The 14,975-nt window shown below is 39.3% G+C and overlaps 1 protein-coding gene across 1 annotated transcript in view; it reads right to left on the bottom strand.

Moving 5' to 3' along the window:
• Nucleotides 1-2,681: 2,681 nt before the first annotated feature.
• The window catches only part of LOC134541869 (protein dachsous), a 650,601-nt gene continuing 638,307 nt past the window's right edge, over nt 2,682-14,975 (bottom strand). The window contains exons 22-25 of the mRNA XM_063385570.1: nt 13,355-13,652; nt 11,504-11,641; nt 8,620-8,884; nt 2,682-7,041 (exon numbers count right to left, since the gene is read on the bottom strand). Coding sequence (XP_063241640.1) covers nt 4,780-7,041; nt 8,620-8,884; nt 11,504-11,641; nt 13,355-13,652 — 2,963 coding nt within the window. The 3' untranslated portion in view covers nt 2,682-4,779. The remainder of the gene's footprint in view (nt 7,042-8,619; nt 8,885-11,503; nt 11,642-13,354; nt 13,653-14,975) is intronic.

Genomic DNA, 14,975 nt, shown 5'->3' with positions numbered 1-14,975 from the left:
ACTGGAAACAAACTGAAAAGGGCATTATAATGTTTAGATGGATGGATAAAAGGGTAGTAAATTTGATTTCTAATTACCATGATCCGAAAATGTGCCTACACAGATGTAGCTGCTTCACTTTCCAGTTTAGAACACCACGTCCTAATACGTATACATGATGTTTATTTTTAAAATACTGTGAAGTAAATGTTATGTAGGTAATGTAAAGTACTTGACAGATCTGATTCTATGTTACATAGGGCAAGTGTATTATGTTTAAGTTAAGTAATTTTTTTAAATTTTTGTTTAGCACAACAATTATTTAATTCCAGCTGGTCTATGTGTTGCACATATGTGTTTTACAGATTCTAATGAATTATAAGTTTATAAGTACAAAACTGATAAAACTGTGCACAAATTGGTTTATTTGGGCGTAAGTGGTTACCATTGATAACCACCATGACAAAGTCCCCTAATGCATGGTGGTTATCTACAATAACCACAATATTTTATTAAAAATAGTGTAAAATAAAACACCAAATTTTTTTTTTACGTATTTGTAATTGATATAACTGTGAATAAGTGCTCAAATTATCAGAAAGCGAAAAAAGTTTTTGCAAAAAAATATTCTGTGCATAGGTAGTCAATAAAATTAGATATTAGGTATGCTTCAAAGAGTTAATGTCGAGTGCACAGGCACCAACGACAACTATGTGTAAACTTTGTATCTAATTTAACTAACATTATCACTCCATGAAAAGAAAATTTTTTATAAAAGCAAAAAATAAGCAATATGTAACTTTAGATACAGGTTTTCTTTCGTTATCTTACTTCTACTTCTAACAGAATTGAGCAGATTGAGTGTTCCATTTTTTTTTTTTTCAATCCAATTACCCCTTATACCAACCTTAGAATTTGAATGAAACAAAATGGTAGAACAGTGGTCGGTAGTTTTTGTATATGTGTATTATGAGTACCCAATTTTTTTTACTGTGCTTGATTAAATTCAAAGTTTAAATCATGCATGTTAAAAACATAATATCCCTTTTTTCACATCTTAAGGCTACAATTTCACAAAATGGTAACATTGTAGTTGGTAGTTTTCATATATTTATTAATGGTAGACAAAATATTTTACTATGCTTAATAATTTAATAGGTGATATGATTATTAATAAAAATATACTTACAGTTTTTTCATTTATTACGGGTAGAATTTATCAAAATAAAAAAAAATTGTGGTTAGTAGTTGTATGCTTATTATTGATACCCAGTATCACTTACTATGCTTTATTAAATTTGGAGATAATCATTATTCTTAAAAACATACTTACCTACTCTTTTTTAATCCTTTAGGATTGAATTTCGCAAAATACAAAAATTGTGGTTAGTAGTTTTCGTATGTTTATAATCGTACCCAAAATAATTTATTGCACTTAATGGATATTAATAATTATCTTAAAAACATACTTTTTTTTCACTCCTTAGGGGTTGAATTACACAAATATTAAAATTATTGTTGTAAATTTTATATTTTCATTATTGATACCCAAAATAATTCATTAAGCTTAATTTAATACAAAGTTATAATAATTAAAGTTTAAAACATTCTTACCCCTTTTTCACCTTACAGGGGTTGAAATTCGCCAAAATATAAAAATTGTGGTGGTTAGTTTTTGAATGTTAATTATTGGTTACCAATTATCTTTTCTTAAGCTTGATTAGTTTCAGAGATATAATTAATCATCATTAAAGTATATATACTTCTTTTTCACCCCATTAGGGGTAGAATTCTGTAATTACAAACAGCCTAGTTTCTAAGTTAGCCAAAGAGCTTTCCTTTAAAAAAACATTCATCAAAATCCATCCAGTAGTTTTTGATTGATGCTCGAACAAAGAGACAAAAACAAATTTTAAAAACTATATTTTTGAGTTCTCAATAGTTTTTTCATAATTTCATCCAAGTACAGGCTTTTTTCCTCAAAAGTTTTATTATTAAAATTAATATTATTTTATTATAATAAATTGTATTATTATTATATTAATTATAAATTATATTATTATAATTAATATTAAGTACTATTATTAAAAATGATGAACGTTCAAAACTTATATATCCCACATGCATGGCATGTTTTGCAGTTCCAACAGTTAGAGCATTGTGGTACTTGCAAATTTAAAATAAAATGTCAAAATGTTTGTTAAATTAAAAAAAATTTCGCTTTTTCTGTTCAGAAAACATTCTATCACACAGTACTTAATGTGCATTCCAAGTTTTACAATTTATCGGCTGTTACTGTTGACCACGTAACCCTCAAAATTTTTTCTAAAAATATATGCAGGCATGGGATATTTTTTATTGATGTTTTCAAAAGTTTTCTCTATGAAATCCCCAATGCACTTCCAACATTTGGTTGGCTTTAAAGCCAGGACATTCAGGATTTAAAATAAGCAGCAAACATTAAAAAAATTATGATGGTTTTGAGTATGGTCTTGGCATTTCTACAACTACCTAATGCAGTCTATGTAAACAAAGAAATATCTATTGTATGCCATGGTAGGAGCTATTAAATTATGTGTGTAGGCTACAGATGGAAATGAAGTGGCTTACAGAATCTCAAACAACTGTAAGACATCACCAAATGCTATTGAATGAACATTTAAACAAACTTTATTAATAAAAAATGATTAATAAAAGTTGGATCACTTACAAAAATTATTTTATTTGTTTCTTTTTCGATGGAACACTTGCTTTGTACACAAAATAATATTTCAGTTTTTACTCAGTAAAAATACAAATGCAAATTATTTATAATACTTTACAAAACACTTACATAACTTTTTGTTCAAGAATGGGGAACACTATGGACAACTTTATGTACAAGTTTGTATTGCAAAGATGATGTAAACCAACAGTTTTAGAATCAGATTGCATTTGTGACGGTATGACAAGGCATAAGAATATTCCATTACTATTTTTTTTTTACTATACGTACATTCCTAAAAATATTTCCTTTGAAAACCTTATGGCACTGAGTGAACTGTTTGCAATGCATGACAGCACAGTAAAACCTAATTTGCAATCAATAATTTTTTAATGCATGAAAAATAATTTTATCACTTCACAATAGCGCAAATCTATATGTTATTACAAAATTGCTATCTAAACTACTGTCAAAATATTGGGTTTACCAACAGCAAAGAAATGTTTTAATATTTTTACATGAATTTTAACAACTGATAATGTAACATGAGAGACATTGAAGCTTAATGGAAGTTTTCAATTCTTTAAATTTAATTCTTAAAAATATTTGAAAATTAATTACTTCATTTTATGCATTATTTTTTATTGATATATGTTTCACTAATAATATCAAGGAACGGAATTACTTTGTGAAAATGTAAATCCAAAATTCATTTTAATCTGTGGTCAAGTTAGTAGAGTGATCTACTAACTTAGGTAGTCAAAAATAACACATTGTAAATGTAGGTTTTTGATGAACTAAAACAATATGTGCACATGTAGCACTACTGTTAACAAAACAGGAATCTGCATAATATAAAGCCATTATGTATAATATATTATGACAATTTTTTAAAGATAAATATACAATCCGCTAAAAATAAGTAACATATTTTAACAAAGGCAATTAATAATTATGATGAATGAAAAAATTCTATTTTAAAAATTTGTGTCATTTTTATATTTCACTCAGTTCTTAATTTAAAAAATATATTATCACATTCCAAAGAATTTTAGTTTTTCACATACTGTGTAGAAACGAGAATGTAATATCTTCTGCCATATTAAACAAACATCCCGCAAAATAAATCATCATCTCATAGAACTGTGGAAGTAAATGGCACATGAAGTGGCGACAAAAACAACAAAGAACGTATCAACTGCCATGCCACATAACACAGCTCTTTGTCTACCCAAATCTATCTATAATCTGGCGCTGTGAACAAACCATTTGAGCAAACAAGAAACACACTGTACACACAACCAGTGTATACATCAGAACACACTATAATTTAATGGTATGCTGTGTTAAAAGTTCCTGTTACTGTTGTAGTTTTTTTAGTATATGTATTTATTAACATCTTTTGATTATTTCTACAATGTATTTACATAATTATTTACGCATTTAATACATTTCAAACAGATATTTACATGAATGATCCGTACATTAATACCTACAATTAATTTTGCAGAACTATACATTTCAATCATGGCCTTACTTTTTGGGAATACCGTATTACCTACGTACAATCCTGTAAATTTTTTCAGTTCCGCAAATTGAACTTTGCTGTTCACAGTAAAACAGAAAAAAAAATTTTTTGTGTATTTTGTGATGTTTAAAAATTTGTTTGTTATACTGTTTATTGAATTTTAGTTCTTTGGAAGCATCAGTACAAAATTATTGTAGCCATATACTATTCAAATGCAAATAAATGACAATTCATAGTGTGTCTTTTTTGATGCATTCATAAAATATATTAATCAAAAACTGGAGGGATGTTAATACAGCGAATTCTTGATTTATCATTAAATACTAAATACTGGAACATCAAACAGATAGATTTTATAATACTTTCACAAAATGTACTCTCTTTAATTGTTCGTTCATTTCTAATCCAACATTGCACATTCCACCAAGAACAAGTTCACTATACTGCGCAGATTACTTGTTGAACGTTCAGTAAACACACAGCAGACTTGTTTCATTCACTAAATGCGCAGCCGATCAGCAAAGTTTCAGCAGCGCACTTAATGCAGAACAGCGGAATACCACTTCAATCATATCCTGAGCTCCGTGGGATCTGTCCTTTGCGTCTGAGGGTTCTGCCTGGGCAGCGAAACACCAGGCGTCACCAGGGGCGATATGGAGGGCGACCTCGTGGCCAGAGGGGAGAGGGAGGGTGAGAAGCTCGGCGACATGGCAGTGGATGTCGAGAAGCCCTGGCCGGTCGCGTCGTGACTGATGGGCGACCGGGGCAGCGCCAACAGGCTCGACGTTCGATGACTAGCCGGCGCCATGGACCCGGCGACGGACGAAGACAAATGTCCGATTCGCGGCACTGCGAGCGACCTCGGTGCCACGCTGGTAAGGAGCGGCGGGGGAACGTTCTTCGGGTGAGGTGGGATGGGCTGCGCGGGCGGGAGCTTCCCCTTCCCGGCACCGGACGACGAGGCGCTGTTTGCGCTGTGCACGGATGCCGCGTCGTCCTTCAGTCGTGCGATTTCGGAGAAGACGTGTGCCAACGGCTGGTACTGGGGCCCCCAGTCCAGTAGGTAGTCCCAGTTGTAGCTCCCTGTCAGCTCTTCTTCGCTGTGCACGATGGAGCTGAGGGAGCCGGTCATGGACGGCTGGTGGTGTGTCGGCACGTCTCCGAAGCCACTGAGTACCATCGCGTGTTCCAGGGCCCCTCCTCCCCCGCCATCCTCGCTGCCTCCGCCACTCGCACTGCCGCCGTCGTTGAGCTTGGCGTATATGAGGTTCGCGATATCTGCCTCGCCGCCACCTTCCTCGTCGAACATATGGAGGCCGTTCAAGGGGGGCGGAGGCGGGGGTGGCGGTCCAGACGCTGTGACTGGATTATCCACGACCATGATGCCCAGCCTGGCCAAGTACTCTTGCGTGTTGCGCACGGAAACGTCCGAAAGATTGTCCTCGTCCAACCCGGCATTATCTCTACCCCCGGTACCTGCCCCACCCTCGTTGATCATTCGTATCTCCTCATCTTCGACGTCTTCCCCATCTTCCGCAGAGCCTCGCCCGCTGGAACCAGACTGCTCCGACCCAGACAGTTCCGATGTTGCAGCGCCGGAGTTTGAGCTGGCAGAGTTATTGTTGCCTGCACCACCGCGGTGCACTGGAGGGTAGGGAGGAATTTCATCGTACTTGGGAGGGGCGAACTGGGAGCCCGGAGGAACCCCCTGAACCCCGGGCCCTCCGGGGGCTCCTGAGCCCCTGATGGGAATAGTGTCGAATCCACTGGGATCGACAAAGCCATCAGCACCACCTCCACCAGAACTGAGTGCCGGTTTGTTGCCTTTCTTATGCCGTCGATTCCTCATGTGCAGGAACAGAAAAATGGCACCCAGAGCCAGTACGATCAGTACTAACGTTACCAGAAGTCCTAGCGCCCAATCAGCCAGACCCCCTGGGCCAGCAGCTGGTAGGGTTTCGCCTAACAGTTCATTATCACGTTTAGGTAAGGGATCCAGCGTTATCTCGACTACAGTCATGTTTGTGAGAGAACCTTGCCAACCCGAGCTTGCTGTTACCACGAGGCTTATATCTTCTGTAGGGGCAAAAGACTCGTCCAATTTTCGTCGCACCATCAAGGCCCCTGTTGTACGATTCACTTTGAAGTAGGAGTGCTGCGTTGTCAACTGGTACACCACTCGGCCGTCGGGTCCCTTGTCACGGTCGGTTGCACTCACGTGCCCCAGGATGTGTCCCGCTGGAAGACGCGTGGACGGCAGCGCAAACCTGTACGTTCGCTCCGTGAACTGTGGGTGGAACTCGTCACGGCCCTCCACGTCGACTCTCACCCTCACGTTGGCTTCCCTGCCTCCAAAATCCCTGGCTTGCAGCGTGAACGTGTAGCGACTTCTTTGCTCATAGTCGAAAACAGCAGCGGTTGTCACCACTCCGGAGACCGGGTCGACCCTGAACAAGCGCCACGAGTCCTCCAGGCCTTGAGAAGGAACCACGGAGTAGTTCACGGCCCCGTATTGGCCTCTGTCTGCGTCCGTGGCGGTGGCGGTAAACACTGCCGTGCCGGCTGGCTCGTTCTCCGGAACTGTCTGCAGGTACTCGGGCACTGGGAATACGGGCGAGTTGTCGTTATCATCCTCCAACTGAATGCTGACCGTTGCGATGTTGGTCAGGCGTGTGTCGGGGGAGATGGCAGAATCTGTTGCCTGGACCACTAGCACATACTGTGTATCCCCACTGTCGTAGTCCAGTCCTTTATTCACCCTGATTATTCCAGTCTTCAAATCGAGTGAAAACAAGTCTTCATCATTGCCAGATGCAATTTCATACACCACCTGAAAAACAAGGGCCCCAAAAATGGCATTTTTGTATGTCACTAAAATAAGTACAGAAACCATTATAAATTTTAAATTACCTACTAAAAATTGTTGAAAAATAAAAAAGTACTTAAAATACAAGTACATATTAAAAAACACAAAGTTAAATTTAAAGGAGTTATTTTTTCTATATTCTGCAAATAAATATTAAAATCTTAATTACTTATGACTGTTAGTTCATTTGATATTTGATGGACTTTGATTAGCATAGTTTGTATGTAACCTTAAGAATGTTTGTTGCTATTAAAAGAAATTATTCCTGTGATACACAATGTCTAGTCAAAATAAACACAGAAAAGTGAAGAACAAAATATATTTTTAAATATTTACTTTGTATGTGAAGGTTTTTCTATAAAAGTATTGTTTCAATTATTGACTTCTTAACCAAAAAAAATCTTAAAAAACTTTATTAATGATTGGATTAATGAATAAGGGTTTAACATCTCATAAACAATGAGACTGATGTTTTTGATTTTGTCAACATTTACAATTACAATTCACCTTATGACTGGTATCCATAAATAGATAACATAACATCAACAAACCTGTAAACAATTTTAAAGGTAGAACATGATGTATAACATGTAATAATTAATTAACACAGTGTGTGTAAACAATTATGGCAATAGTTTTTAAAGTAACAGAATCTAGAGTGGCCTTTGCAGTTATTTGATTACGTTTGAAAAGTAATAATTTAGTAAGCAGCAAGACCATTTTGAAATTAATTCAATGAATGTCTTTTGTTTCATATGCGGAGTCATGACAAATTCTTGGCAACACGAAAATACGATACTTTGAAATGTGTACTATGTCCAAACTATACACTCGAGGCTAGTAATAACTACACCATCGTAAAGCCGCTCAGACCGCAATGGAAAATGCTGGCGCCAACGCTCCCCCCGTGTACCCCACAATGACGTAACCGCGCGGCAGCGAATACTAAAATGCGTAATGGATGCAGCTGGCATTCAGTCACAAGCCAGCTAGCAAAGGAAGTTTTTGGTCGATTTGTTCCAGACAACTTATATTCTTAATGTTATGAGTGTAAACTATGTTTTGTAAAAAAAAAAACTTTAATAATTAATGCACAATATTTTCTTACGCAGGCAGCAAGGAATAAAGCCAAAAAAAAAAAAAAAAAAATGAAGAAACGAAAGAAGCAACGAATGACACCAATTTGTAACCGTCCACATAGAATTTCAGATGCCCAGAGGTACGCTGGGCTCTATTGATTAAGAATGAAAGCAGCTCAGAAGAAAAATTGGAATGGAACCGGGCCCGGGTGGCCCAACGTGGTGAGCGCGGACCGAAAATCACAACACCAGCGGAACGCTGAAGCCGTCTACATTGGCCCAAACCCATCGATAAATGCGTCAAATTTAGAATAGATGGACATGGACAACCCGGATAAATCTGGAAATTATAACATTGCGCTTTAAATCGAATTCGTTGAAAATGTGATGACTTCTGTCTGCCCGAAATTTTTTGAAAAATTGTTGGATCGGAAGGGCGGAGGTGCGGGAAGGGCGGGCTCACCTCAGAGTTGGGCGAGCCGGGCTGGTCTGCGTCGAGGGCGGCCAGGCGCAGGACGCTGTGGCCCGCGCCGGCGCCCTCGCTCACGGACGCAGAGAACCCCCCCGCGCCGGCCGGCTGGAACACCGGGGGGTTGTCGTTGGCGTCGTCCACGGTCACCCGCACCACCGCCGCCGACGAGTTGCGGTCGCCCGCGGCCACCCGCAGCGTGTACGAGTCCTCGGCCTCCCGGTCGAGCGTCTTCAGCAGCACCAGCTCCCCCGTCGGGCTGCGGGCACACACACACACACGTCGCACGTGGTCACGTCACGCCGAGCTCAGGCGAGCTAGTTCTCGTGTGAGTCTCGCAATGGGGGAGATTGATCTAACATCATACAGAACCAGGGGCGTAGCCAGGGGGCTGGGGGGTTTTAGGGGTTCAACCACCCCCCCTCTTAGAACCAAATCTTTAATTAATTTCTTATTCATCACTCAAACAAATTTCATATTAAAATTAATAAAAAATTTTTACCATTACAATATTTAAATTTAAAGTATACCGAAAACTGCTAAAAATAGCACTATTTTACACCTTAAAAATCCAAATTTTATGTGGGGGAGGACCCCCCCTGACCCCCCGCGCTTTAATACGGGGAGGGGGGGGGGACCATGCTTCTTAACACACACCCCCATACACAAATTCTGGCTACGCCACTGTACAGAACGTCCATAAACGAATATCCCAGTTTCAGTGGTATGTTATAACAGTTTAATTTAGACTATTTACAAAAAAAAAATCATACATCAATTTGAAGGTAAACTAACCTAGGTTTTCTTACAAAATGTTCAATATGTGTACATTTACTAGTTATACAGCACACATCCTACCTGAAATACAATTCTTTTCACACTTTGGTTAACAATTCGGGAGTAATGGATGATTCAATTCTGTGTCTCAACTTTGGCAAATCATTAGGAAGCAGCAGAATGTCTTTTATAAAGCCACAAAGGACAAAATTGCATGGCCTTATGTCAGTGAACATGGAGGCCAGCGGGAAAGAGCTCTGTCGTCTTGACTTGCATGTATCATCGTCGGATGTTTTTGCCACATGGGGGATCACAATTAAACTTTAAATGATTCAAACTCTGAACTGAAATTACATATTCACTCTTAGCAATTTGCAGAACACAAAAATGCTTTGCACTCAGGGAGTCACCATTTTGCGTAGGTAGCGCTGCAAGCGATAAAACGACAAATCAGTTCTGGCTCATGCGCTAATCTAAAACTGTTTGAGTTACTCTTTAACTGTGACCTTCAACCAACATACTACATCACTTACAGTTGATACCATTAAAATTTATAACTGGGAAATTATTTTATGGACATAAACCATTGCTGGTTTATGCTGGTTACAGGAATGTAGCCAGGAAAGAGATCCGAGGAGTCTGGATCCCTCTCTTTAAGGATTTAAAAGAAATAAAAAAAACAAGCGAAGACATGATTTTAAATTATATCAACTTAGCTACATAAGTTTACAGAGAGATTATCTTAGAAGACAGAGTAATCCTTTGTGGGCTACAATAGTGAATTTTCTCCCCATTATAGACTGACATGCCTCGTACACAGAAGCCACAAAAATTGTGTTTCCATGGAGTCTATATTTAATGCCGGTATTTGCACACCTGTTCCTGTAAGCAGTTAAGCAGGTATATCATACAAACTGGACGTGTGAGTTTCATGTATTTAATAACAATATATGTATGTTTTTATGACTTGTTTTAATAAAATTATAAAAATAATTACTTAAGATCAAAGTGTTAAAAACAATTCAATAAAAACCAATGTAAAAAGTTAAGTTTTTTTGCTCAAGAAAATTACTTACTTAAATTTTTATGTGTAAGGATCAAAAGTTTAAAAGATTACAATGCCCTGAGATTTTAATGAGTGAATAAAATTTATTTTGAAACCCAATCATAAAGAAATCTTACTCATAAAAAAATTATGTAATGATTATACTGGACTCTGGACTCTCTCCACAAAATCCTGGCTGTGGCCTTGTTTGTTGTCTTAGAAAACACTCAGGAATGGACAACTAATAAATGCAACACACTGAAAACAAGCCATCATTAGCTACGTCACATGCGGAGATGATAGATCCATTTATTTCGAGATGATGTAGCTGATACATTCCAGCTATTCATAACACTTTTGAATTCTCGTTAAAGTGTTTTCTTTCATACTAGAAGATGTTAAAATGTGAGAACTATATTGTATCAAGGCTTGGTCCGTTATACACCATCTTGATTGTTTCATTATCTTGTCACTATATTTTTAAGGATATTTCCTGAAAATTTATTCCAATGGTTCTCGTGCATTTATTGTTTGGTCACAAATTTTGAAAACAGATATATACTGAATATTTACTAATAGTGGTAAAAAGTTGCAAAAAGTGTTGAAAATCAAGCAAATTTGTGAGACCTTTCATAAAAATAAAATACTACGTATTTAGTAAAAATCTGGAGAGAAAATTTGTGACCCAACAACCAATGCAAGATACCTTATGCAATAAATTTACAGAAAAAGGGCTTAAATAAAAATAATAATAACAAAATGAAATAACCAAAATGTTGTGTGATGAGACAGAGCATTAATATGCTGTCATTTGAAGAAGTGGCAGTAATAGTTATGTGTGAGCATCAATTATACAATAGCCTTCTACGTATAACATTACTGCTGAAATACTTCATCCCTGATAAAATAAATAATAAGTGAGTAAAATCATAAGAACCCACTAACATGGAAATATTGACATACAATTTTTCAAATTCGGAAATCAGCTGACAGAAAGAACCTTAGGTGAATGGTAAATAAAGTCAAAGTAACATGAGTGTATGTTTTATAACTTACCTAATGACATGAAATACACCATCTGGGTTCCCATCAATGATGTGGAACACAACATTACGACTCTCTTCTGAGAACTGGTCTGCTGTGGTTATTTTGTGAATAACCGTGCCGCGGGGAGCATCTTCACGAACCCGAACCCTGCACAGAGAATAATTATGGATTTTAATTTGTAATTGTTAATATATAAAAAAAAGCACGTTCAACTCAGTACACGTGATAGAAGTGAAACTTCTTTGGCAATTCAAACCTCGACTTGTAAGTATATCGTAAAGGGTAAAATGGCAGAGAGAGAGAGAGAGAGAGAGAGACTGACATACATTTACAACTCTTAAAAATTACTTACATAGGTACTTTTTATTAATTAGCTAATGGGTTGGTTAAATATTTGCAAAAGAAAAATAAAACTGTTATGCCTTGGTATAAATTATGCTATATATATATATATATATATATATATATATATATATATATGGGCATGGCACATTGAACATTATATATATATATATATATATATATATATATATATATATATATATATATATATATATAATGTTCAATGTGCCATGCCCATGATGTACACATATAATAGGTACATATTTATTTTTAGTTTAAAACAATGTGGGTTTCAACTAGAACCAAATAAACAGATACCAATAACTTATCACAGCTTGGTTTATGAAATATAATATTTTTGACAGCACTTCAAACTACCCAACTATTTTAAGTCTAACCTGAAAATTTTTTTTCTATAATATATTGACCAATGCATGTGTGGTACACAACACCATGACAGAGAGCCCTAGAATTCACAGGCCCTGTGTTTAACTTTTTTAAAGCCATAGTAAGTAAGATGGTTACTTGGCAAAGTTATTCTAGTCTAAGCTATATCAAGAAATATATTTACTTAATTAAAAATGTAATCTAAACAAAAATTACATTATTTCATGCTGTGTCACCCTACTCTGGTTGCGTATGCGGCGTATCCGCATCCATGCCCATGGGGGCCCCAGGGCAGTAGGGCCTCACGGCTAAGAGCGCTGGGTGAAGAAAGAAAAGTGGGGAAAACCTATTTGTGACGTTGTGACACCCTACTAAATTGTTTAATAAAAACAAGTTGAAAGAAAATGTACTTTAATAGAAATTCTTAAGGAAAAAATCCAGAAAAATCACTTCTAGCAGTTCCAGTTGGCAGTGAAACTGTACTGGTTCAACTGCACTGAATGAACCTTTCTGTTTTACTTGGATAGTGAAAGTGTATTGGTTCCTCAAAATTAAAGACATTAAAAATAGTAAAAGGTGCAGCAAAAGTCACGGTGACTGTCAGGGAAAATCTTCTTATTCCTCTTCTGTCCCTCTGGCACTGAAAGAATACTGGTTCCTTAACAATATTAAAGATGAGTTACAGAGTAACCAGCAGAGTGACAGTCACTAAGATTCTGGTAGTGTAAGTCTACTGGTTCCACGATATTAATGAGTTGCAAATTAACCAGGAGAGTGAACGTCACTATGACTATAGTAGTGTAAGTCTAATGATTCCTTGATATTAATTATGGGGTGAAGAGTAACTGGCAGAGCGACAGTAACTCTGGATCTGATAGTGCAAGTCTACTGGGTAGTCTATATTAATGATGGGGCGAAGAGTAACTGGCAGAGTGACGGTCACTATGGATCTGATAGTGGAAGTCTACTGGGTCCTAATAATAATGACGGGATGAGGAGGATGACAAGAGAGTGGACAGGAGAGCGACCGCCACCATGGCTCTGGCAGTGCAAGTCTACAGGGTCCTCTATAGTCTATACTGATGACGGGATGAAGAGGAACCAGGGTCGGCGGAGACGAGCAGCACCCACCTGTACTCGCGCTGCAGGAAGACGGCCGCCTGCCCGCCGCCCGCGCCCAAGGTCACGGTGACGGTGGCCACGTCGCTGAGCTCGGGCCGGCCCGAGTCGGCCGCCACCACGGCCAGCTGCACGTCGGCGCGCCCGCCGCCCACGGCGCTGCGGTTGGCGTACATGGCGCCCGTCACCGGGTCCACGAGGAAGCCGCGCGGCGCGGGAGGCAGCAGCGAGTAGCGCACCCGCCCGTTCTCGCCCGAGTCGGCGTCCGTGGCGTTCACGGCGAGCAGCGGCCGCGACGGGTCGCTGCCGTCTGCGCAGGCGCGGGGGGCAAACACGTGTCACCCGGGGGGACAGAATTGTATCCCCTCGGAAAGGGCACCTTTCAGGATTTTCTGTACGATGACACAGCAGAAAAATAAACTGGAAAGGTACCCTTTCCGATTTCTTGAAATTCATATTATTTTCTGTTTTAAAATCGTGAAAGTTATCCCCTCTAACCTAACCTTACCTAACCTAACAACCTAAACCAACCTAAACTAACCTAACCTAAACTAACCTAAACTAAACTAACCTAACCTAACCATTCCGAGCACAAACATGTCGCAAACTGGAAAGGTTACCTTTCCAAGGGGATACAATTCAGCCCCCCCCCCCCCCCCCTGTCATACGAGCATGCTGCTGGGCGCAGTCTGGCGGCAACCCCTCGGTTTGACCTCGCTGGGAGTTGAACCCAGATAGCCCTGGATAGGGCCGTCACTGATAGGAACCCACTCGCACTTTCAAATTAGTGACAAGTGACACGGGTTTGATGTCAAAGCTTAACGAAGAATTTTCTGTATATTTTAAAGTTTCCTGCATACTGACCAAAATATGGGCAATGTACAACATACAAGCATCTTATCCAGAGATGATGTGTCGGTTAACCCCAAGTGCAGAACTCTCTGACCTCTCCCCCCCCCCCCCCTCGAAATTTTCCGTTGGGCAAACACCCCCTCCCGCCACCCCCCCTAAATTGAGAATCCCATAGATTTTTGCGCTCCTGTGCACGTCTGATTTTCAATGGTTGTTCGTGACTAGCGCGTTTAAGAACATGCTCTGCTTGAAAGCAAGACAGCACGCGTCTATGATTTCAGTAAGCGCTCCTGACACGTTTACGGGCGGGTCGTACGTACGCCGCCAGTTTTAAGGTACCGTCCACAGCAGGGGCGCAACAACTAAATTTCCAAAGGGGAGGGGGGGGGGGCAATCTACCTTTTCATAAAGAATCATCGATCCCCCCTATTGGAGCGGGGGGTCCGGGAAAATTTGTATTTCAAGGTGGAAAATGGTGCTATTTAAGCTGTTTTATTATATAAAAATTGATTACACAGCACTTTTTATGCCCCAGTTTGCCCACACTTCAAGGTTTCAGAGGGAGGGCAAAATACCCTTGCCCCCCCCCCCCCTTGTTGTTGCGCCCCTGGTCCACAGGAGAAGTCGCGCTGCTCCGCGGGCGTTGTGAATTACGGGCGGGCCGCGAATACCTCCAGTGAGTGGTCGAGGGAGGGAGGGGAAGAGGCGAGAAGGATGACCCGGTCGGAGGAGTGAACCCAAGGACCCTCGGCTCAAGGGGTGGCCCGCGACCAGGCCGGTA

The sequence above is a fragment of the Bacillus rossius genome, assembly GCF_032445375.1.
Source record: "Bacillus rossius redtenbacheri isolate Brsri chromosome 4 unlocalized genomic scaffold, Brsri_v3 Brsri_v3_scf4_2, whole genome shotgun sequence".
NCBI classification, from domain to species: Eukaryota; Metazoa; Arthropoda; class Insecta; order Phasmatodea; family Bacillidae; genus Bacillus; species Bacillus rossius.
Note: the sequence above shows the minus strand (reverse complement) of the source record. Positions and strands in the feature narration are given on the sequence as shown.